At 42.6% G+C, this 17,478-nt stretch overlaps 1 protein-coding gene across 7 annotated transcripts in view; it reads right to left on the bottom strand.

Moving 5' to 3' along the window:
- Positions 1 to 17,478, bottom strand: part of atrnl1a (attractin-like 1a) — a 104,369-nt gene that overhangs the window by 37,547 nt on the left and 49,344 nt on the right. For 6 of the 7 annotated variants that reach the window (XM_029835533.1, XM_029835534.1, XM_029835531.1 and 3 more), the window contains 5 exons: positions 15,788 to 15,882; positions 15,475 to 15,553; positions 14,035 to 14,192; positions 6,458 to 6,519; positions 2,415 to 2,493 (listed from right to left, as the gene is read on the bottom strand). In XM_029835533.1, the coding sequence (XP_029691393.1) occupies positions 2,415 to 2,493; positions 6,458 to 6,519; positions 14,035 to 14,192; positions 15,475 to 15,553; positions 15,788 to 15,882 (473 nt within the window). The remainder of the gene's footprint in view (positions 1 to 2,414; positions 2,494 to 6,457; positions 6,520 to 14,034; positions 14,193 to 15,474; positions 15,554 to 15,787; positions 15,883 to 17,478) is intronic. The other variant, XM_029835536.1, reaches the window with a different exon arrangement.

Raw genomic sequence — 17,478 nt, 5'->3', positions numbered from 1 at the left:
ATGCTGGAAAGCAATTAACATACATCTGTGGTTCTATTAATACACAGTTTTCTCTGTAGTCCTGAAGCTGGTTGTGATCCATAATTAACAGAGAAGAGATCCCATTTTCACCTCCTGCCACGGTTCCCCACTAGACCAACTCCCAGGAGAGCAGAGAGCAGATGATTCTCTTGTACTGTAGAATGAGCTACTTTATATTTTCACCATTGCAGCTTGCCAGGATTTATCTGTGTGTTACTCTCTTCCTCTCTATATGCACCGCTAATGTATGGTGACAAGTCTAAGGTAGGATTTTCAAACAGCGTTGGAACGATAACCCCATCATAGTTGCATTTTGTAGCATATAAACTCGACTTTAGTGGAAAAAGGATCTGATTTAAGACTGTAGGAAGCTTATATTTGACTATATTTCACTCAAATCTGAAGCCCAAACTAATAAAGCTGTTCAGACAAGAGACAATGAAAAAAGAGCCTGCTAAAGGAAAAAGGTGACATTTTGGCACTTCCCTCCACTTGTTAACACGGTGTGCTTCGCGCCTCACTTCGTTACAGAGCTCGGAATCAGTGATGACATTTTTTCCGGCAGCCCAAAGAACAGAGTCAGAGAGTCGAAGTCACTGGTGACGAAAATTAACTCATCACATTTTCCAAATGCCAAGTCTTTCAGACAGGATGAGCATTCCTCCTTAGAATTAATTGCACATTTGAAAAAAAAAATCTTATTCAGCTTTTTTGAGCTGCTTTAAAGATCACAGTATAGTTGCTTCCTTTCTCCCATTCCTCTGTTTGTTTGTTTTTTTTAATTTATTAATTCAGGAATTAAATAAGGCGAAGCTATTAAAAATATTCTGCTAAAAGGTGTTTGGGGTAGCTTTTTAAGCTGTTTTTAAATATGAGACAGAGGGACAGACTCAGGGGGAAGTTGACTGTGTGACCGGATGTGTCTAATTTGTGTTTTTGTTCAGACTACATGAAGTCAACATAAGCTGAGTGGAAAACATGTTGTCTAAAAGCTGAAAATCTGGCAAAAATGGAAAAGCTGAAAATCTGGCAAAAATGGAAAAATCAGAATGGAGGAAAAAAAACAAAATAGCCACAAATGACACAAATTGACGTTAGTATATAATGTCAAAGTAGGTTTTTGTACATAAGCTTGACTATGTAGCCCAGGGCATAAAAATAAACGGCACTTTCTATGAAAAAAAATAATGGAGAAGACCATATCTGTAAAATGGTGCAACCATATTTGAGGCCTCTCCAAAAGGACGACCTGCACAAAGTCAGAACAGTTACAGTGGCAGCCGGAAGCCAAGAACCTGACAACCTGCTTTGTGTGTGTGTGTGTGTGTGTGTGTGTGTGAGTGTGCGCGTGTGCATGAGTGTGTTAAGCAAGCTTTAAGAGTATACAAAAGGCTTCAGCATCCGTTGAGAATTTAAATAATATATCACTCTATTCCACTTAGTTTAGCGTCATTTTGTCGGAGTTAATTACTTCACGACGAGGTTTAATTAAGGAGGTGGCCCTGTTTACCAACATGGAGGGGTTCATTAAATAGAAAGATTCCACATGTGACATCAATCCACTCTTCATAATTGCGCCGGTGTCTGTTTACTGTCATTCTCGGTGCGGCGCCAGTTCTGACAGCTAATGCGTGAGAACTGAAGGACACAGCCTGAATAATCAGGTAAACAAGCGTTTACATGCACTCTGTACACACCCAGTACAGTGGGACCTCTACTTACGAATTTCGTTCCAGAAGTTGTTTCGTAACATGAAAATTACGTAAGTAGAGATGCGTTTTCCATGTAAATGCCCTAATCCGTTCCAAGCCCCCAAAAATTCGGACATTTTGTTTTTTTATAAATCATAAAAATGCATCAAAACATGTAACAAATACATGTTACAATTAGATTACCGCACAATAAATGTAGGAATTCAGTGCAAGGCCTCTCCAGGAACAAAATGAACTTCATTACAGGCTAATCTTATATTAGCCGTTACTAGCAACGAACGTTAACACTTGTGGTAACACTGCCATCTAATGGACAAACGTACGAACACCCACAATAAATAAAAGTGAAACCAAGGCGGCGCTGGGATACACACAAACATGTACAGATTGACGTCCCTCCTAGCCAATGGGATTACAGAAAGATGCTAGGCGATAGCCAATGGCAGAGCAGCTACAAGCAAGTGTGCGTTTGCTAAACTCCGCGAGCTGCGAGTAGCAGCGGGAGCGTATTTTTGACCTTCGTATCCTGAAATTTCTTTTGTAACAAGAGGAAATATTTTCCCGTTGAGATGCTTCGTAACCTGAAAATTTCACATGTAGAGACAATACGTAAGTAGAGGTCCCACTGTATGTGCCGTGTCAGAGACACGAGCACATGTCGCCGAATACGTTGTGTCCTACCTCTCTGCGTCGCGAGGCCCAGCAGGTCTGCTTTACCTTCCAAACCACTGCGGCGACCAGTAGGAGAGACAGGAAACAACTGGAGGGGCGAGAGGGAGATGGGATTCAGAAGACTGTCAACCTTAAAGAGCTGCTGAGACCTACTTTTAATTAATATATGCATTTCTATAGTGTTGGGTCAACAGGGTGCGTTCTCTTTTACCCACAAGGCATTGGGAGCACTGTGCTGACCATTGCTCTTTGTTTTCTGAACAGGGGGCAAAAGGGGTTTTAAACCCCAAAGGGCATAAAGGATGATGAATGAATGACCTGCTCGGGTACAGCTGCACTGTTAAATACCGAACATCCAGATTCATATAGCAAGAAAGACGGCTGTCTTCTAAAAACTGCATCTTTACCACTGCGGTTACCTATTTAATATAAGATATATCCTAAAATCTCATAGCAAACGAACATAAAAGCAGCATTTGTTGTTAGTTCTACTGTTCATTCATCACAAATCAAACGCTTCAGGTCCAGACATTAAATCATCTTCCTCAGTTGATTAAACAAAAACAAAAAACAATGTAGACACAAGAGCTTTAGGAGAAGCACAAAAATTCTCTGGAGTTTGATCACAAGAAGTAAAACAGCAGTGAAGACGGGCAGCTGTGGATTCCAGAAGGACAAAGGCTAACAAGAGGTCAACGTGCATCATGATGCTCTTGAACAAAGAACAAGGTCTCTCTCTCTCTCACACACACACACACAAACAGATGCACACACAGCCGAAAAGTTCAATCTCCAGAGGGCAGAGTTATCTGCTAAACACAAAGCTCCTCTCTTAACCAGAGCGTCGGATGAGAACCCAAAACAAGACCTAACAACAGGAAGTCCCGGAGAAACTGCTGAGAACAGCAGCGCTCACACAATCCTCTGCTTCATGTGTCCCAGGGTGTGTGTATGTGTGTGTCCCCCTGTGTGTATGTGGCCAAAAGCATTGTAAAGCGCATTAATGTTGTAATGAGCGTGACATTTGCGGAGGCCGTCTGCTGGAGTGGCTGCGGTCGCGGTCGCGGCCTCGTTCGTGGCCTCGTCAGACCAAAGCTGACCTCTCCAGCTATACATTCTAACGAGACCGCAAACAGGAAATCCCCTCTGCTGATAAGGACAAGATACTTCCAGAACAAAACCCTCTTTTTGAGGGAAAACATGGCCACTTTCTACACTTGACCACAACCGGAACAATGTTGGACACGGAGAGTTTCATTAAACATATTTTACCAGCGTCATGATGTCACCCTCCCTGTGAATGCGGCTTTAAAGTTTCCGCAGAAGCTCAAGTCCCACAATGACCAAGCCTGTTTTCAGCAAATCCAATTTTATTCATGAAATATCGAGCTGAATGCGCAGCCGCGTAGCCCCGTCTGGGTTCTCCCATCAGCCACCAGGCACCTGCGCCTCACCGTCCGACCACCGTGTTAGTTTGTACCTCGTCGTTATTTCTTCATAGATAAAAATGCACAGTCGAGGTCATCAGGTTGTAGAAACCTGGAAACCGGTGATCCTGAAGGGGTTGATCTCATCCACCCGGTGCACCTGATCAACATCTAATGAGATGGCTGCTTCGGATCATGTCAGATTCCAACTTTCAGCCTGCTACGGATAACCTCACTCCACTTCTTGCCCTCATTTGGACACTTTCCTGCATGTTTTATTGGTTCTGGACTGGTCCTGTTCTGGTTCTGGACTGTTTGTAGACTGCACTTTAATTCCCCTCTGTTGTAAATGCGCCGCTGAATGGTTGACCTGCTAGAGGGGCCTATTTTAACATCTAGTTACCAATCTTACTTTAGCAAACTGAATATTCCCCATCACAATTAAGGCAACGATTAAAACAGTCAATATCTACTTTTTAATTGTTTCCCAGTCTCCACATCTGCTGTACCTTTTAAAATGCCTCCGCCGGTTGGAATCCAAACCAAATTGGACCCCAGACTCCCCATTCAGATGGTATTACCGCTCCACTCGCCGGTAATGGGCCACTGGGCCTGAGCTTTGCCACCCTACCAATAAAGCGGACTGGCTAATTGTTGCTGTTACTGAGGCATTAAGGAGCAGAATGCGGTGGGGAGGCTGTGAGGGTCCTGGGGGTTTGTTAATAATCCTCTCAGATTCTCAACAGGTTCAGGTTTAAGATCACTGAGCCACAGGTAATAACGTAGCTGATAGAACCACCAGGGCAAGAGGCCAACGCTCGCCGCTAACACGTCTGAGGGTGCAAATGATAAAAGACAGCACAAAAGCACAAATTAAAAACTAATCAATAAGCTGTTCCATGCACAGAAACAGCACCAGTGTCTCACCCTGTGGGCCCCCCTCTGAATGTTTAACAGTGAAGCCTTTATCTGCCGTTTGCTTGCAAGGGCCTTTTTATTCTAACCAGGTGCTTTTACTTCTGCTTTACATTAGATAAGAAAGGCAGGAGAACCTGACACTGCACTCACTGTCGTTTTAACTCGGCTTTAGATTCTCACTTTGGAGGCTTTGGCTTGTTTCTGTAATTATTGCTCCATTTTAATGGTGCATGTATTGTTGCTGGATTTCAGGCTGTTGGTTTTAAGAGTAGAAAGTGGTCTGTTAAGCTAAGGGAGTGAGGAAAAGGTCGGATTCTCCACATGTTGCCTCAGACAGCATGGAGTGTGGGAACTTTCAAAGCAAGAGTGGTGCAAAAGAAAGAGCCCGATTAACGAGGAGACATTTTGTCCTTCAACAGAGGCTCAGTTTCAGAATAATTGTTTCAAACACCGTAGTAGCCTTCATCATTCCTGCTGTCTGTTTATTATCTCAGGTGATGAAGTCAATCAGGTGAACAACGTGGAGACAAAGTCAAACCTTGACAGAATCCAGATGGAGGTGAGCGCGGCCGGGAGGGCCGGAGTGACAAGAACTGGCTGATAGCGGAGAACTCGCGAGGCTTTAAAGTGGAGGAGCTTCTCCCTCTTCAGTAGAACTGAGGGAGGAACTGATTGCTAATCAAGCGAGTGAGAGCTGAGAGTAATTGGACAAGGCTGAGCTGCAGTGTCACCAATTAGCATTTGCAACTGTGGAGAGTGGATGAATAAATGGTGTTTAATTATGGCAACTTCCATTTCCTCCCCCCTCTTTTCAGAGATGAAAAGAATACACGCAGAAGAAAAAGACATGCCAGAGGAAAGGAGGAGTCTCCAACTTTTCAAAATCCAAGAGGGAGAACATTTTAAAGCTTTCTGTCAGCAAACACTCCTTCTGGCTATCACAACACTGTTTAGGCTTTCATTTATTCTAATCTACAACAACACAAAGCATAATAACACGTACGACTGTATTATCCCGTATATTATATAATGTACAAAGACTTGCTCAGAAATATATTAACAAATATGGACTGTGTCAAATTAAAACCTCTTGAGGTTCAAGATCACGTTGGCTTGTTCACTGAAAACCTACAAAAACTGTGCTAGTTATTACAAATAAGAACTGTTTTAGTCTCTAAACTGTCCTGCAGTTCCAGCAAAACGTGAATCGATAGTTTGGAGCTTCTTTTTGTGAACATGAAAATGCTACTGTTGTGTAACTAAATGACCTGAGTACCTTTTCTAGCAGAGTGAAAACATGCACTTTAGCTTACATAACACCGGCAAGAAATACACCCAGAGTCCTGAAGAACGCAATGTTTTCAGCTGCAGAGCAGCAGCCCACAAGCACGACAAGTGACTAACACAGAGACGCCAAGGTAACGCCGAGCCCTCCACGGATGACATCATCCTTCTGGCCTGAAGGTCAGTAGCATCTTGAAGCTGGCTGTAGGCAATTATCTGAGGAGGACACGAAGTCACACACGTAACCGCAGCGCACGTAAATGTACTCAGGCTGACGGCAGCACACACAGGCTCTTCTGGAGTCACATAAGTCCCCAAAGGCCTGCTGCTGCTGAGCAGATGTGGAGGGTCGGCTCTGTGCTCGGGGGGTGGGGGGTTTTACCTGTGGCAGCTGCCACCAAGTGTAACGGCGTGAAAACTCACCTAAAGAAGGTGACGAAGAACTGCACCAAGTCCATGATGTTGTTGTGCTGAGAGAAGGCGATCTGGAAAAAGAAGAGAAAGAACGTGTAAGAAAGAACACAAAATATTCCGATTTACAGAATAAACCTCTGCAATGACAACTGTCTGGTGGCGTTGAGCGGACACCACACAGCAAAGCTGACAAAGCCGATGGCCTCCCCAAGAGCCTCGGCGTTGCCCACTGGAATGTAGCCCGTCTCAATCGTGGGAGAAATGTGCACATTGCCACGTTTAATGCCAGAATTGCTTTTAGGCACAGATGAACAGAACATCGGTTTGATGTTGATTAGTCACAAAACGACACAAATGCTTAATTCAACAACATTTAGCGTGATCTCATGTTAGCTTACTTGCTACAAACATGAGCACGAGCTGCACCTCGCGCAACAACTGTGGATAGTTCTTTTGTCCCCTGAGGCTAACACTCACTCTATGCTAAGGGGATTTTTACCAAATCTCATCTGGCATGCGTCTGACACTCGTATGTGCGCGCACGTGCACACACACAGAGAGCCACCATACACGAGGTTTGTGGGTTGTGCTGAGATTTATAATATGGCAGTTTTAGCCTGTGATCTAAGAGTACCGGTATACGTAAATCCACAATGGGTTTGAGCAAATTATAACAGTCGTGCATGAAGCACCTTAAATTTACATCAAACATTTGCATTTTAACTTTCTTACAGATTAGCAAATATCTATAAAGCATTCTTTAATATGACAAAAATATCCACATTTTTATTACAGACAAGCAAGATATTTATAACAGCAAGGTAAAAGTATCTCCCCTATTTGTTAGCAATGTTGCAAATTAGTTCATATTTAAGTGTGTTCCATTCTTTCTCATTTTAACGGAGCAAAATGCACCCGTGTGTGTGTTTGTGTGTACAAGTGTGTCCAAGTTGACAAAAACCATCAGAGTAATCATCGTCCAAATTTAAACTCCTCCGTGTTAAGAGGAGGATTACCACAGACAATTAATTTTGGTCTCACTTTTCTGCCCTGAAGGATCCCAACAGTAAAAGTCTGGAGGAAGATTTGCAGACAGATATGCACAAACCAGGCAACAGAGATAATTTGGGGGAATAATCTATTGGCCATACTGCAACTGTCTCACAAACATTTTTTTTTACTAATAACTTTTAAAAAATATAATTTTCAGACTCCAGAAACTCCCGAGACAACTCGAGCTGCACCTGTGTTTGTGCAAACCAAAATAAAAGTATTTCCCACTCAAACACAGTCCTTTCTCACCCTTTGTCCCCTTTAAAGATCATCCTAATACATGCTCTTTCGCTAAGCTATAGTTAATTCTAGTTTTATATTCATGCTGGTTGGACAAATGTGCATATTTACTGAATTAAATAAAAGCATCTACCCACGGACATCTGCTCCAAAATTAAAGGTAAAAACCTCTAAAATAACTATGAAGCATTTTGAAAGCACCTAACAGGGACTGAACAGTAAGTATAAAAGCACCGTTCATGGGCATTACCATACATTTATATTTGATCCAAGTCCAGCCAGGGGTACCTGTGAAATGGCCTTAATAGCCAAAAAGGCTGCATCTTTGTCTTTTGTGATTCCTCTGAGACTGGGCGGGAGGAGAAGACAGAAAGAAATGGGGCAGAATGAGCTTAAGAGGTTTACTGGCATTTGAGCGGCAGGTAAACCTACAATGAAAAACCTACAGAGAAGCTGATTCTGGTCCAGAGGGAACCCACATTAGCGCAGGCATGAGGCAGAAAAGAGCCTGGCTGGGCTTTTCTGCCTCCCGTGCAACAACTGACATCGTTACAGCCTCACAAATCATACGGGCAGAGCAAGAATGACAATACAAATTCAAAGTAATGTGTCATTTATTTAAGGAAGCATATCAGGAAATAGAGACTCCGATAATCTTCCTAGTTTATCCCTCCTGCGCACAGGCATCATTTCCAGAAACTCCCGCCAACAGCCGTCATCTCTTTACAACCTCTGCAGGAGTTAAAACAACTAGAATCGATACATCCATCCCTCCATCCCTCCCTCCCTCCATCCATCCATCCCTCCATCCATCCATCCATCATCCATCCATCCATCCATCCATCCATCCATCCATCCATCCATCCATCCCTCCATGTATCCATCCATCCATCCATCCGTGTATCCATCCATGTATCCATCATCCATCCATCCATCCATCCATCATCCATCCATCCATCCATCCAACCATCCATCCATCCATCATCCATCCATCCATCCATCCATCCATCCATCCATCCATCCATCCATCCATCATCCAGCCATCCATCATCCATCCATCCATCCATCCATCATCCATCCATCCATCCATCCATCCATCATCCAGCCATCCATCCATCCATCCATCCATCCATCCATCCATCCATCCATCCATCATCCATCCATCCATCCATCCATCCATCATCCAGCCATCAATCCAGCCATCCACCCAGCCATCCATCCATCATCCAGCCATCCATCCATCCATCCATCCATCCATCCATCCATCCATCCAGCCATCCATGAACAGCAATTACTGTAGGAAATATGAGCTCGAAAGAGGAAGGGAGGATGCAAGAGCAAATGATGAAAAGATAAGAATGATGTAAAAAGAAAAAGAGGCTCTAAGGGCCCCAGTTCCATAGTTTAGCCATTACTGAAGACCTATGGTCGTCCTCTGGGGACGATTCCGCTGGCTGTGACAGCAGCGATCTTCATTTTCTCCCCCGGACCAACCCCCAACTGCCACTTGTTAAAAAGTATAAAAAAGAAAGTAAGAGGATGAATTCCGCTTTTCCGCTACAGTAAATGTCAGAGAAGAATGAAATTTAGGGTGAGGGAAAAAGAAGATGAAGGTGAGAAACAGTGGCTCAGCAGGATTGTAGGGAAAGAAAACGATCTTCCAAATCCTCACTGGAACTGTCGGTTGTTGGTAGGGTGGAGGGTAAGAAGCCAAGTTTGGGGGGGGTCATGTTTGTCTGAACTCCTGACACAAACTTCTCTTTTTCCAAAGCTCCCTTATTCTCCACCATAGAAAAAAAGCCAACAATAATGTCACACAGGCCTCTGCACAATGTGCTTTTCCTTTCCATTAGGAGCCATTTTGTGTCGCCGGCAGTGCATTAAATGTGATCTGAAACAGATCAGGTCCCGTCATCGCAGCTGACGACCACATCAAGCGCTCACTCTTATGAAAGGTTCCCAGCCTAGACAAAACAGCTCTGCTCTATTGGAGCCATTTTTAACACCAGGACACAGCAAAGCGGGCGCTTCGCAGCGTTTTATAACGACTAACATAATTAATGTTCGGCAGTCCAGATCAGCTGTTGACATCAAGCGGGCACATAAAGACACAAGATCAGCAGGGGACTTTTAAGGTTATTTATGTGTTGTTGATCTTCATCAATTAATCTTTAAGCCATTTAGAGCACTCAAAATATATGTTTCTTCTTTAAGTGAGTCGACTGGAATTTAGTGTTAACATCTGTTGCATTCATTTCAGATAAGGTGTCAACACATTTCAACATCAGCATGTAAGCAAAGGGAAATTACATATTTTGCACTGTTTAGACACTCTTCCCCTTTTGTGTATTCATAAGGACCTAATGGCCAAAGTGAGACAGTCGCCAAGTGCCGCCTCCACCTACGTGCTATGGAAATGAGTCCCGCTCTGCTGTATGTGCACCCTTGTAAGAAGATTCACAGTTTTGCCTCCTTTTCTAGATTCTAGAAAACCTCTGTGGCGCCGGCCTGACTGATTTTCCTGTTGTCGTTACGGTTCTCGTCGGTGTTAAATGATCCGCCTTGTAAAATTCACCAATTAACTGAGCAATTAGGCAACAATTTTGGGCTTTTTTTTTTACAACTGCAAACGATGTCGAGTGAAGATCATTTCTGGTTTTATAGTAATGCTCTATTAAAACCTTAATCAGCTCAAATGGTGTGACTACCAAAGGTTACTCGAGCTTTTTCCTGTTTGGAGCTGTAGAATGTGAATAAACACATCCACCTGAGGTGAAGGCAATGTTGTTGAAACGGTTATTATTTTAAAATGTATTGTAGTCGCTGCCGTAGCTGACAGATCTTTAACTATTCCCACATGACGGCCTAATTCTTCCTGATGCTGCTGATGACTTCCTGGCTGGTTAACGCGGCAGCACTTCTTTTCCACCCCACGGAAGATAATATTTAGGGTAACAATGATGGACAAAGAGTGTGTGTTTGTGTGTGTGTGTGTGTGTGTACACAGACTGTTTTGTTCATACTGCTTATGTCATTTTGGACAAGGAGTTCAACATAAGCCTCCAAATAATAATTATGTGGAGGGATCGGTTTAAATTACAGTTATTTCAAAATGGGATAAATCAATGCGAGTGTTTGTGACGTCCTGTCTGTGTGAGACTATCTTCAGCTTTAAAATTGTGTTTAATCCAATATAGGGCACTCTATTTCTGCCTGGGGGGGATGCGTGTGTGTGTGAGTGTCAGATGTCTGATTAGGTGAAACAACCTATTAACCGATAACGGGTGCACGGGAAAAATACACGACTGAAATCAAATGAACTCCCCAATCAAGCTCCATCTGAGTTCATCTGCCACAAAATGACTGCTAATCTTTGACAGAAGATGGCAAATCAGCTGGGTTCTATGTTCTTCTTGGAGACAGATGTTGCTTTTGCTCTGTATTGCTCATTTTCCAATCGCTGTTCCAAAAAAACTGCACAGTTTAATACATTTTTGATGCAACCCCTTCATTCCTAGGACAGGAGCGATGCCCCGATTAGAATTAAAATATACGACTAGCTTTATATTATTGATACAAACCAGAAAGAGGACAGTAACTGGGTTGTGTTCTCCTATTTGTGAACTCCATCAATAAAACATCTCTATTTTTTTCCCCTTTGAAAGCAAATTCAAGGCCTACTTTTTGAGGAATGGCTTCAAAATTAAGAAAATGCAGACGGTCTGTGCTGCGACACCGCTCTTCTGTAAAACATCCTAACAGCAAATCTGCAAATATATATATATATTTTTTTTTTTTATTTTTTTTTTTTTTTACAGTATGTCCAGCAAGCAACTACGCTCTTCAATTAATGCTTTTTTGAGTGAGGTTGCAGGAGTGAGGACAAAGGTGCAAGGTGAGCGTGACACAACCAATCAAAATCTATTCCAGCAGAATGACCCTTCGCAACACCTCCCGACTGCCTTGCAACCAGCCCTCGACAAGCAGCTGACGTCAGGCTGCCGGCAGGGAAACACTCACAGGTCACATCAGTGCGCATCTCTTCATATACTTGCGTGGACTCGTGTGACAGCGTCTTTTTTTAGCTCACCTATTAAAAATCTGGTGCTTTCCAGATATTTGGAGGATCTCACATTGGATTTCATTTAGTCATTTACAAGGTTCATTCCATTTAATTGCAGTGGCTGGACAGGGTTTTTGCTGAGTGGGCGTAAGGCCAGCAGTCAGCAGAATCAATTACTGTGTGTAGTCTGCTATTTGAACCCATACACAGGTAAGCTGGGTTTGTGCTTCATAGTCTGGGTAAGTTGGGTTCAGTGGATTTGATCGAAGAGAGAAAGAGTCTTTTTGAGATTCTTTCCAGGTCTTGATATTAAATTCTCTGTCCAGCGATGAGATGGAGACGATTGCTGGCACGTATCACCTCTCTAAGCTGTCTTTGCTGACAGTACACGTAGAGACTTCTGGTTGTTCTGAACCCACTCAAGAGACAGCAACTTCTTGTCTGATATACTATACTGTGAATCCCTCCCATCACTCTCTTCGATTTCTCCCAACAGATCTATTGAGAAAGGCTCCTGTGAAGACCATCGATATATTTTCAGCCTTTCAGGTTGTTGGTCACCTCTCCTGTTCTCTTCTGTCGCCGCTCTTCCTGTTTGTAATACATGCTTGTCGGTGTTTGTGTGCACATCTGTGCAAGCAGGCCCATCAAATCAAATACATCAGAGGAGGTCATTATCAATTTTCGGGACAATCCCTCACCCTTGGTCCGTTCGAGCCTCGGCCACCAAGGTCATGGGACCGGACGCCGAGAGGTTCTCCTGTTACCCTCGAGTATGTCTGGCATGATGGTGAGATAGGCTTCATTGTGGTAATTATCATATCACCTTTCAAACCGGCAGATACAGGGAGTCTGATAGGGCAGTATTAATGGGAAACGCATACATATGGGGAGAAAGATCAATGGACAAATGACCCAAAACGAAGTGCAGGATGCTCCATAACAACCTTTTACAGATACACACCAGCTGGTCCTGATAATAGCAGCTGACTGCTATGAAGTCCCAAATTTACTCCCATCCATTCCTGTGCTTTTACCTCAGCCCAGAGTGAAAAAAAAAATCATATTAGATGAGCTTTAATTAATAATGACAGACAGACAGATTACATATCAAGCCCCTTATGTGAACTACTGCAAAAAAAACAAAACAAGCATCTCACTGGTGGAACAGGCTTATCGAGTCAGTAGGTGGTTTATTTCCCACAGCAGAGACATCAGAACAGATGGCAGCTGTACGTTTCAAGGTCGACACGGCAGCACTCGTGCGCTCATGCCTTCAATCTCTTTCAAGTCTGACGCTGTTTGTCAGGGATCACTTGAAGGGTTGACAGCCGTCTGCGGTGTAACAGCCACAGGGAGAAAAAGACAGTTTGGCGGACCTGAAACTTCAGGCTGTCAATTTCTGCTTGGCCTTGTCTTTGGGTCCCGTCTTTAACCGATATAAATCACTATAATCTCATAAAGAAGTCAGAACAATGTGCATGAAAAGGCAATTCACTTGGATTAGTCTGGTGTGACGAGTGTGATGGACAAGCAATTTTTGCATAAATCATTTTAATCACTCAAAAGCTTATGGATTGATTAATTTATGTTTGAATAAGATTTTAGACCTTTTTACCGTCCCAAAAAACTTAAATAATCTTTGCCTTTTACTCTTTTACAACTGCATTTCCTCTTCTGGCCCATTCTCCATCCATCCATCCGTCACCAACGATGATCCTTTTGATGTGTGTAAGGTTATCACTAACATTAGCCAGCCAGCCTTCACTCACACCTAATTTCTCCGTCCCACCACTCCATCCATCAGATAACACCCCACACTCTGCACGTAAGTCACCCTAAAATATCGCCGCTAAAAGTCTACTTCGATTTAATGGATCATAAGATCAGAGCGTTAGCGTTTGGTGGCTGCAGCCTGGAGATTTGATCTGGCACGGCATAACTGATGGGGAGCGGCTGAAACACTCACAGATCATTAAATGCGGGGCACTTTTACCGAACAGAATTGTTTATGCACAACCTGCTGTCAAGGCTATCCGTTTTACACATGGACGGCTCCAGGAAATTGGAAATGACGGCGATCATATTCCGTGATTGAACGCGCTCTTCCTACTAAGATTTAGGAAGAAAAGGAACTATGAATGTTGGAACGTCTACAGACACATTTCCCATGTCGTGTCTCTTTTCATATATGTTTACATGATCCTGTCCCCTCCCCCAAGCTTCCTACCTGGATTTTGATTGGCCAGCTGAAGTTAGTCACATAAACGTAGAAGGTGATATTGTGGTGAAGTCGGAAGTTGAACTTCTCGCACGAGAAGCTGTCGCGGTGCTCTTTAATGTTGGTCCTGGCTATGATTGGCATCTCTTCGCCTGAGATCGTCCCGGCTGGAGCCAATAAGGGAGAAGAACAAATATTAGAACCTGATGACCAAAGACTGTTGTTTAAATTGAAGTCATTTTAGGATGGATGGGATTTCTTATTGTCAGTAAAGCAGAGTTGGTGGTTGGTGATGTCACACTGTTCCCGTCTTTAAAAACATATATTCCTTGTTCCTTTTCTGTAAATGGAGCGTCAAAACACGTCAAACACGTCACCCACTGCAGAAATCAAGTGACTGTAGATCAGAAGATAATAACTTTACAATGAAAATGAGAGAAGACATGACAACTGGCACCAGTGAGTGTCGTCTGAAATCTTTTAAAACTCCAAACACAAAGCTCCAACACTCACTTGGTTCAATTTAAATGCTAAATCCATATGACTGACTTTTCGAATAGAACTAATCTACTACTAAAAAAACAAAAAAAACTTTAGTGAACCTAAAACCAAATATGAGGGACAAACTGTCATTTTCTTTCTTTCTAAAGACAATGGGTGCTTCTGTCTATACAAATGTAAATTATAAACAAATTTCTGGTTCATTATTATGATTGTTGCTGATTTGGGCCATTCAAATGCTGGTGAGCATGGGCAGATTTAATGCTGCTGATTGTTTGGTGACACTTTGATGTAATTCCAAAAGAGCTGATTCATTTCTTTTAAATAATCTGATTTCAGCATGTTTCTGTCATAAACCAGCTGTTACAGGTTCTCTTGTCTATGCGATTATAATGGAATTTGTTTTCTTTGCGTCAATCAAGGCCATTAACACCCCCCACACACGCACGCATACACACACACACACACACACACACACACACACACGCACGCACGCACGCACGCTCGCACACACACACACACGCAAATTAGCTCTGAGGCCTAAAACAGATTTAGTGAGACAGCAGTAAAACAGCAATACCTTTATCTTAATTAAAATCTCAGGGAAATGTATAAAGCAACCAATGCCAAATTTCAAACCAGCTTCTGGTTTGTTTTGTCGAGGGAGGATTCCTTGTTGGGCAGACAGGAAGTAGTTATGACCATTGGCTGCTAATGAAAGAGATATCTTTAGCTGAAGATGAAACAATCAGTGTCTTTTATCTCTTATTTATCAAGAGACAGAAGTAAAATGCCAGAGAAATATCTCATTATATATAAGGAATGAAGCAAATTTCTAATCATAAACACACGAGTATGTTACTCTTTTTTATTTTTAGGACCGAGACAGAAGCCTTTGAAAAAGTCAGATATGATTCTGAGGTGAGATAAATGCATCAGTGCTTTTACCTGTGGAGCTGAAGGACCAAGTGATGTTGAGGTTAAAGTTGTTTGATGCGTTAATGGACATGTCCAGGTTCTTGTTGGCCTGCCGAAAGAAAAAGAAACAGGAGACACTTTTGAGGTTCTGTAAAAACCAACTCCTTTAGGTCTGGTTCCCATTTCACACCCAGCAGCTCAACAACACAAAATGTCAGTCGAGATTTTAAAATGCAACTAAGGACAGCTCGTTATTCTAGAGAAGCGATTATCTATTTACTAATTCTACCATTTAACTCTTCAACAATTCCAACCTCCCCTCCCTTTTGCAGGCTGGCGTTACCTGTTCAGGTGTAGCCATGAAGTTGATGGCGGTGTAATGGCGATCATCTTCCTGAAGCAAGCTAAAGGTGAACTGGTAATCAATTAACAGGTTGTCTGCTCGAGGGAAAAAAGAAAAAAAGATAGAGAACAATTAAAACAGGTTATAGTTTCTACTTGAATATATGAGTAAAGGATCATTAAACAATAAGATGAGCTGAACGTGTCATAAACAGGCGACCAGAGACGACAATGTCTTTGTCGTCACAGCAGTTGTGCTTCGGTCAACAGGGCGTGAGCAAGAGTCAAAACACTCGTTTAATCAAGGAGGAGCTCATTATTAGTGACACAATGACCATTATATAGAGGGAATCATAGTGATTCAACATCTGGGTGGACAGCAGGCGTAGGCTGGGTCACCTTGCCTTACTGCCCGCTGGGGGGATAAAAAAAGGGGGAAAGGAGGGAGAGAGAAAATTAACAGGAAGGAGCATCTTTGCTACCATGAGAGGATGATATGGTGAGAACAATATTTTTTAAGTTAATCAGCATGACTGCTGAGTGTTTCTCCTGCAGGGTGAGTCAGGTGTGTATTTGTGTGTGTGTGGATGCAGTGGCAGTCCAGGTTAAAGCAGATTCAGGCAAACTATGCTGTTCATTTATTTTAAGCTTGAATAAAGTTGATATTTTTACGCTGTAGGTCCTATTTTCACAGTTTTCAGCGCTCCTCCAAAGCCAGATTTTGCTGCGTGTTTCACTGAGGGGGATGTAAGACAAACAAAATTAAAGTGTGTTTTAGTGGGACTGGCGTGTGTTTCAGCACGGCCACAATGAAGTACATAGTACCACAATCAGATGTGTTGGCCATGAATTAATAAGCATATTTTAAACTACAAATCCACCGATTTGAAAGATAATTTGTTCAAAGATAACCTTTTGAACCTGTTCCCTAAAATAAATAAATACGAATCAAAATAAATGGACCATTGACCAAATCCAATACAAAGAAATAACATATTTTTATTTGTTCGTTTTTAATTCATCATAGTAACATTGAGTGGATCGATGTCACTCGGCGTGACTCATGTCACCAGTTCCAGTCCAGTTAAGTTGGACAGAACTGGGAACAGAAGTGAGTCACTGGATTCGAGCCGTCTCTCACTAACATGACATTTAAAGAGCTTTACAGAGCAGAATAACTCCGTGACACACACTTCAGTGTTGGAGAGGGAAAGAGAGAGATGTTTAGTCATCACCTCCGTTTCAGCTCTAATCCCAGGGCGTCACTGAGACGAAAGCAAATTGTGTTTGACAAACCCCCTTGTTTTGCGCAGCCTTCATGGTGGGTTAGGCTGCACAGCAGATGCACTATCAGATCAAAGGCAATATTTTTTCCTTTACTTTCTCTCTTCCTCCCTCCCTCCCAGGCACACATGCTCTGCTGCTCAGTTGTTTATCCCAAAAGGGTCTTCAGACATATTCAGAGTGTTTGGTTTTTTTTTCAAATGTATCTTTAAATAAAAACAAAAAACATGAGTTGTTTGCGTGTTCGCCATATTTGCATGTGTGCAAGTGCAGGAAGTGGTTTTGACTAACATGTAATGTGTCTTCATCAAATGCTGCCCGTGTGCGTTCCCGCATATGTGTAATTCACTGTATGTCTGTCTAGAGAGGAGTATGGCAAAAATATAAATAACTGCATAAACACATTTA

Source organism: Takifugu rubripes, chromosome 4, assembly GCF_901000725.2.
Source record: "Takifugu rubripes chromosome 4, fTakRub1.2, whole genome shotgun sequence".
NCBI lineage: Eukaryota > Metazoa > Chordata > Actinopteri > Tetraodontiformes > Tetraodontidae > Takifugu > Takifugu rubripes.
Note: the sequence above shows the minus strand (reverse complement) of the source record. Positions and strands in the feature narration are given on the sequence as shown.